Consider the following 7,380-nt stretch of genomic DNA (forward strand, 5'->3'; position numbering starts at 1 on the left):
GCCGGGGGGCGAGTCCTGGCTGGGGGCGGGGCCCCTGCCCTGAATCTTCCCTTTCTTGTGTCACTCTCCCTCCTCTCTCCCCTCTCCATTCTCTGTCCCTCTCTTGTCTCTCTCTCCCTCCAAATCTGTTTCTCTGTCTTTTTCTTTCCCTCGCTGCATATTTTCCTTCCTTTCTCTCTCTCTTGCCTCCTGTCTCTGTCCTCCTTCCTCCCCTTTTCTCTTTCCTCCCTCCACTCTTTCTTCCTCTGCCTTTTCTCTTCATCGCCCTTCCTCCTTCCGTCCTATCCCACTTCCCCTTCTCCTGTCCCCATTGCACAGTGTTTATGGAGCCCTGTACTGCTGCCAGATCCAGCACAGCCAGCTTACTGGTAACGGAGGGACTCTTAGGTTTGATGGAGCAATTGAGTTGATACCCTTCCCCCGAGAACTGGCTTTCCAGGTCATTTCACTATGGACATTCCCTTTGCGTAAGACCACTTTTTACTTGTGGTGACCACATTCCGTTCTCTCCCCTCCAGGTCTGCATAAAGAAGTCTCCGCCCAGAAAAAATCCCGCCAAAAGTCCATTAAAAGCCGCTGACTCCCCTCACTGGGTGCTGGAGCCATCCAGGCTCAGCCACCTGGTGTGCGGATGATCGAATAAATTCGTAATCCCTCACCACTCTGGCCTTGTGCGTTCCTCTGGCGACCTAGCAATTCTAATAGTAAAAATCGCAGGTGCTGATATGGAAAGGCCTCCAAGGATGGGGTGAAGCTTGGTTCCCACCATTGGCTTTAACCCTTTTCGCTCTAAGGCAGTGGTTCTCAACCTTCTGGCCCTTTAAATATAGTTCCTCGTCTTTTGACCCAACCATAAAATTATTTTCGTTGCTACTTCCTAACTGTCATGTTGCTACTGTTATGAATCGTCATGTAAATATCTGATCTGCAGGATGGTCTTAGGCGACCCCTGTGAAAGGGTCGTGACCCACAGATTGAGAACCGCTGCTCTAAGGAGAACCGCTACGCCCACTGCCCCGTGGGTCAGGCCTCCGTGGTGGCATGCCTTGCTCCAGGCCGAACCCATGAGTGTACCTGTCTGTTCCCCCAGGGCAGGGTCTGGTCTTGTTCCCTTGGCACCCACAGCCCGCAGTGACCCCTGCGGTGCCCCTGGCGCTAGCTTACTCTGTGCCTTTTTCTTCCCTCCCACGACCCTGGGATGGAGGAAGAGGGTCTGGTGGCACATCACAGGCACACAGCGTGCCAGCTTAACCGGACCTCGCTGTGTGGGTCCGACGCTACAAGGACCCCCCCGGGTTCCTGCCTCCTGGGATTTATGTGCTAGAGACCTGCTCCTACCAACAGAACGTGGCAAAGGTGAGGAGCTGTCGCTTTGGGGTTCCATTACCCGAGAGTGCGACTTCTGTCTTGCTGGCCACCTCTGTCGCCCTCTTGGCTTGCGGCTGCAATGGTGCCGGTTTGCAAGGAACCGGGCATCCTCCAGCCACGCTGGGCTCAGCACAGTCGCTTGGAAATACGTGTTGGGTGAAGGAATGAATAATTGCTACTGTTTTGTTAGGGATTCCTTCTCTCCTGAGGGTCCTTTTGGTTGGGGACGGAGACAGGAAGTGACAGGTGGCCTCCTGAAGAGTCGGAGGAGGAGGAGGTGGAAGAGAGAGCCGCTGGGGAAGGCTGCCCCCCACCACCCTGGGGTGTGTGGCGCTCCCAGGAAATGGCCTCTGGCCGCTCTCTCAGGCCCAGGCCTCTCAGGAGAGGCCCGGGGGCGAGGCAGGGGCCGGCCACACTCCTGACCCTGATCAGGCTCCCAGCCCGCTGCACCTGCGGACCTCAGCGCCCCAATGGAGGAGCTCGCAGCACCGCTGATGTGCTGGGCACCTGGCCGACAGGGAAGTTCTGGGGGAGCCCGGCGGGGACCCCTCACAGCTATCCCCTCATGGCTGACAGAGGGAAGAGGTTTCCTGGTGGCTGACCCCGTGGCCCAGGCAGACTAAAGGCCGTGAACATCAGGGGCCCGAGACGCTCACCTCTGCCCTTCTGGGCTCCACAGAGCCCTACTGGGCGAGGCACCCCAAGGCCAGTTGTTCTTGGGCGACTTTCTTCTTGTCTTTGTCTGAACCTCAGTTTTCCCCTCTGGGGAATGGGCAGAACCAGCCCTGCGCGGCCTGTGTGGTTGTCACGAGGGCCAGAGAAGGGAGGAGCGGAGTGTGAAGGAGCAGGAGGGAGTGGGGGAGGGTACTCTGGGGTGCCTGCCCTGTGTCCCCGGGGTGGGGGTGGGGGGAGAGGTGGCATTTCCAGAGCCCAGGCCCCGGTGGCTGTAACAGGTGCCCCAGTCTGGCAGCATGGACCGGCCAACCTGGCGCCAGCGTGTGCGTGCTGGGGGCCGAGGCTGGCTCCCTGGGCAGCTCTGGGGATGCAGCGGCCCGAGGTGATTCGCTGTGACAGCCTGTTGACAAGGCAGCTTCCAGGGTTGCTCACAGCCACAGGGGGAGCTGCCCCAGCCGCCTGCCTCTGCGTGAGCAAAAGGCAGCAGATGGCGGCTGCCCATGTGGGGGTCTGGGCTGCCTCTGCCCTCGTGGCCTCGGCGCTGCTTGCTGGAGGGCAGCGAGTCCCGCACAGTGCCCACTGCTGACAACCTCCGAAGTCGCTGGGGCTCAGATTCTGCTGAGACAAAGATAAAACTGTAGTCCTCGGTCCTATGGGCAAGGGGAAGCACAAGGACCTGCCTCCCTCCGCCCCCCTCCCCCCATCAGTTTTGTCCTCCATCCGTTTTGTTGAGTGCCTCTCTTGTGCCAGGCATAGTGCTAGGCACAGGTGTTCAGATGTGGGAGAGGAATTGTAAAGAGAAAGTGAAAGGAGTGAGCGCGTGGATGTCGGTAGGATGCATGTGAGTGCTGTGTGGTATGTGTGCACATGTGCATGCGTGTGCTGCTTCCAGGCAGGACTCATCTCATAGGCTCCAAGGGCAGGAGATACCGTTCAGCCTCGTCTACTGGGAAAGAAAAAGCCTGGGATCGGAGGTCTCCGCTCCCTCTCTCATCTCTCTCTCTCTCTCTCTCTCTGTTTCTCTTGGGAACCCTGTGTCTTTTTCCTCTCTGCCCGTCTCTTTTTCCTCCTCCTCCTTCCTTTGCTCTACATGGCTCACTGTGATCACCAGTCCACAATCCCCAGTCTACTCAACCGCCATACATGAGCTTGCTTTGGCCATGTCCTACACCTTGTCCAATCAGCTGTGGCCTTGGTGCTGGGGGCGGGCCTTGCAGAGGATGGCCAATAAAATATCCCCAATCGCTCTACCCGCTGCAGGTGCCAGCTCCTAGAGCAGGGGTGGGCACACTTTTTGACTCGAGGGCCACAATGGGTTCTTAAACTGGACCGGAGGGCCGGAACCAAAGCATGGATGGAGTGTTTGTGTGAACTAATATAAAGTCAAAGTAAACATCATTACATAAAAGGGTACGGTCTTTTTTTTTTTTTAGTTTTATTCATTTCAAATGGGCCGGATCCAGCCCGCGGGCCGTAGTTTGCCCACGGCTGTCCTAGAGCCTCAGGAAGGATGCCTTCTAGGAGGGGAGATAACAAAGATGATAAGAGCCAACAGTGACTGAGCACCTCTTTAAATCAGGTGGGGGACGCACATGCCCTCCTTTTCTTTTTAATATATTTTTTTAATTGATTTTTACAGAGAGGAAGGGAGAGGGATAGAGAGTTAGAAACATCGATGAGAGAAACATCGACCAGCTGCCTCCTGCATACCCCCTACTGGGGATGTGCCCGCAACCAAGGTACATGCCCTTGACCAGAATCGAACCTGGGACCTTTCAGTCTGCAGGCCGACTCTCTATCCACTGAGCCAAACCGGCTAGGGCTGCACATGCCCTCTTTTATAATGAAATGTTATCGACGTATATAACATGTGCAAAAATCTTAAGTGTAGGGCTCAAGGTGTGTATTACTTCTTTGAACTCTCACAGTAGTCCCATGGTAGGGGATAGGTTTCGTACCGTCTCCAATGCGCAGGTCTGAAAACCGGCTCAGCGAAGTCCACCCGCTCCTCAAAGGAGGGGACCGGGATTCGAACCCAGGCCGCGCAGCTCTAGAATCTGAGCCCATGAGCACAGCTGTGTACCGTTCAAGCCCCCCAGTCAGCTTCGGGGCTGGTGCAACCTGTGGACCCAGCAGCGACAGGGAGACAAACCCAGTGGCTTTCATCTCCAAAGTGCGTGGAGTGTCAGTGGGAACGACTCCAGCCTGGCTCTGCCCTCTGTCCCCCTCCCGGCCGCTTGGTGTCTTCCTCTGCGTGTCCCCGGGCAGCCCGGCCGCAGCTGCAGGCGGCCTCCGGGAACTGAGCTGCGTTATGATGTGCAGATGGTGTTTCCGCCGGGCCCCTCGCTTTTCATGTCGGTGGCCTCCGGGATCCCGGCCAGCCCAGATGTCCCTGATCATGAGAAAGCCTCTCTCCCCTGGCAAGGCTGGCAGGCGATGCCAGGGACGGGGCCTCGGGCCAGCGCTGGCTTGGATCCTCTGGCGAGGGGGCTGGGCTGGAGGCTCGGATGCTGTGTCATTTGTGTCCAGCCCTGCGGTGCGTCTGCAGAGCCACGGATATCGCCTCCGCGTCTACAGACAGAGACACTGCGCAGCGAGGTTTTCAAAGGGCCCCGGGATTGATCTCTCTTTTCCATCCGTGTTGTTTTATCTGACGCGCTTGCTATCTGTGGGCACAGACGGCCTCGCCCGTCAGAGGCGGTGCCCTCCTGTGACAGGAACAATCTCACCCCATCAGTGACAGGCCGGGCCACGCGCAGGAGCCACGTGTCTCCCCCATCAGACAGGGAACTCTACGGCCAGCGGTACATGTGTCTTTCCCACCAGACTAAGAGTCAACAGTATTGGGGGGAATGCGGCTGTGCCCTCTGCTCTCAGACTAGGAGTTCCTGGGGCCAGGCCACTTGCACTTGAACTTTGCAGACCTGCCCTTGGCTCACCTGCCTGGGACGGGTGTGGACAGTGTCACAGCAGGTGCTGGAGGTCCACGGGCGAGGAAGAGCAACCGGGAGATTTAGGGGCACCTGGACCTGCTGTAGAACCCAGCTTCTGACTCAGGCCTAGCTCCTTAACAGTAGCTCAGTGATGATGGCTGAATGAATGAATGAATGAATGAATGGAAAGCTGGTTCCTGCCCTTAAGAAGCTCACATTCTGTTAGAGAAGGAGTGAAATTCACTTCTCTTAAGTGCCTCTATGTGTTGGACATAATCATAGGCTCCTGATGTATATTACCTTATAAGTCCCCCCCCCCCAATTTATTGATGGGGAACTGGGGGTTCAGAGAGAACAAAATGACATGTCCAAGGTCTCACAGCTGGTGAATAAGGGAGCAGGGATTTGCACTGAGGTCCTTTGATTTCCAGATGTTTACTCTTCCTGGAAAAAGTGTCATTTAATTTCAGACCTACCCAAGGCAGGTGTGTCTGATGTGGCATGTGAACCCAGGGAGAAGGAAAGCTAGAAAGGTTTTAAAGGAGTGACTTGGAGATGGGTTTTGCAGGATGAGTAGGCGTTCACCAGGCAGAGAAAATGGTTAGAAAAGGAGGGTTGGTGAGCAGCTGCCGCTAGCATGTGCTGCTCTGTGGCCCTGCCTCTCTGGGAGCCGGACTTCCTGCCCCCCGCGGGGAGGACGCACAGCGGGAGGCCTAACCTCATGCGGGCACATCCCTGCCGAGATGCCAGGAGGTCTCCGTGGTGGGCCAGCTGTGCTTCTAGGAGGAAGGCAGGGTGGTGGGGCCAGCTGTGACGAGCTCCCTCTCTGGGCCCTCGAAAGGTTCAGGGCAGCGAAGGAGGAGCTGGAACCCTGCCTGGTCCTGCCAGGGCCAGCGGGAGGGGGCGAAGGGAGAGGGATGGGTGAGTGGTCCCCCGGGTCTGTGACCAGTGGTCCTCCCTCTGGGTTAGGGGCAGAATGCGATTTATCCCATCCTATGCCGGTGCGGACATCCACAGGTGCTTTCCTGGGGAGCGGCCGGGGTTACATCCTCCCAGCGGGAGTGCGGAGTCGGCTTCAGGAGATCCCGGTGGCTGATCCGGGTCAGACTCTGTAAGTCCATCGTTTCGCTGAAACTGGGTAGAACGGGGTTGAGCTCTTAGTTGTGCTGAGCGGGGTCTGACCGACCTCCTGGAACCGGGGGCGCTAGGAGGAAGGGAGCAGGGGCTGGTAGACCTGCAGCGGTCACATCGTATCTGTGTTGGAATCGGCAGAACCTTCAAACAAGCCGGAGGTTTTACCCGAAGCCCAAGGTGTGTCCCAGATACAAGCTGAGAAGCTCGTCGGAGGGAGGAGGGGGACCCAGAGGACCACCCACTCCCTCTTGACCTCGCCTTGGCCCTCTCAGGACTGTTCATGGGCCCCAATTTTCCCCAGCGCCTGAATAGTGCACCCCAACTCCCAACTTGTAGCGCGAGGACCGCCGAGTGACTGAGAGGAGCATGACTTGTGTGTTCTCATGTCTGCAGGGGTGTGGGGGGCGGGGCCCTCCCAATTCCTGGGCTGCAGCTCCGTGTGTCGGGAGCCTCTGTTCAGCTGTGGTCCTGGTTCTGATGGCATCTCCTCTGTGTCCTCCATCCGGGCCAGCAGCGCGCCCATGACCCAGGCCCTGGGCTCGGGACAGTGCTACCCAATAGGACGAGAGGAACTCTGCCCACGGGGTAGACTCTGCCCTTTAAAAAATATTTTTATTGATTTCAGAGAGGAAGGGAGAGGGGGAGAGATAAAAGCAGCAATGATGAGAGAGAATCACGGATCGGCTGCCTCCCGCACGCCACCTACTGGGGATGGAGCCAGCAACCCAGACCTGTGCCCTGCCCGGGAACCAAACCATGACCTCCTGGTTCCTAGGTCGACGCTCAACCCCTGAGCCACGCCGGTCGGGCTCTGCCCCATTTGCAGAAGCGCAACCTGAGGTCCAGAGAGGGCTGGGCTCGGGGTCATGCGGTGTTGGGCGGCGTTAATGTTGGACGGGCTTTGGTTCTGCCCCTTCGGGATCTTCGCTCGTCCCGGGCTCAGCCCGCCAAGGGAGACCCTCCCATGGGCCCCGCAGACAGCCATCTGCCCAGGCCTTGCCCAGCCGGGAGCCGGGAGAAGCAGAGCCTGATGTGGAAGCTGCCGGGGCGTTACTAATGGGCTGTCGGTTGCAATTAGGGCAGCAGGCTTTCATCTTCCCGCCGCCCCCTTCTGCTGGCAGCCCCGCAGCAGGCGGCTTCCCGTCCTGTCCGTCTGGTGGGTGTCAGGCGCCCCCGCTGCGGGGGGACCCCAGGCGGGAGCTGGGGAGGCCTCTCTGCCAGCCATCATTAGGGCCGGCGCCGCATCCAACTGTTGCGTGTCCCGGGCCCG

General features: G+C 58.2%; 1 protein-coding gene and 1 long non-coding RNA gene across 2 annotated transcripts in view; one reads left to right on the forward strand and one right to left on the reverse strand.

Annotated features, from left to right (window-relative positions):
* The window catches only part of BRD7 (bromodomain containing 7), a 20,909-nt gene extending 20,410 nt beyond the window's left edge, over positions 1 to 499 (reverse strand). The window contains exon 1 of the mRNA XM_015572640.1: positions 485 to 499. Within this exon, the coding sequence (XP_015428126.1) occupies positions 485 to 499 (15 nt within the window). The remainder of the gene's footprint in view (positions 1 to 484) is intronic.
* A 481-nt stretch (positions 500 to 980) lies between these two features.
* LOC107185177 overlaps positions 981 to 7,380 on the forward strand; it is an 11,167-nt gene continuing 4,767 nt past the window's right edge. The window contains exon 1 of the long non-coding RNA XR_001516095.1: positions 981 to 1,356. This is a non-coding gene — a long non-coding RNA (uncharacterized LOC107185177). The remainder of the gene's footprint in view (positions 1,357 to 7,380) is intronic.

Source organism: Myotis davidii, unplaced genomic scaffold, assembly GCF_000327345.1.
Source record: "Myotis davidii unplaced genomic scaffold, ASM32734v1 scaffold328, whole genome shotgun sequence".
Lineage (NCBI taxonomy): Eukaryota > Metazoa > Chordata > Mammalia > Chiroptera > Vespertilionidae > Myotis > Myotis davidii.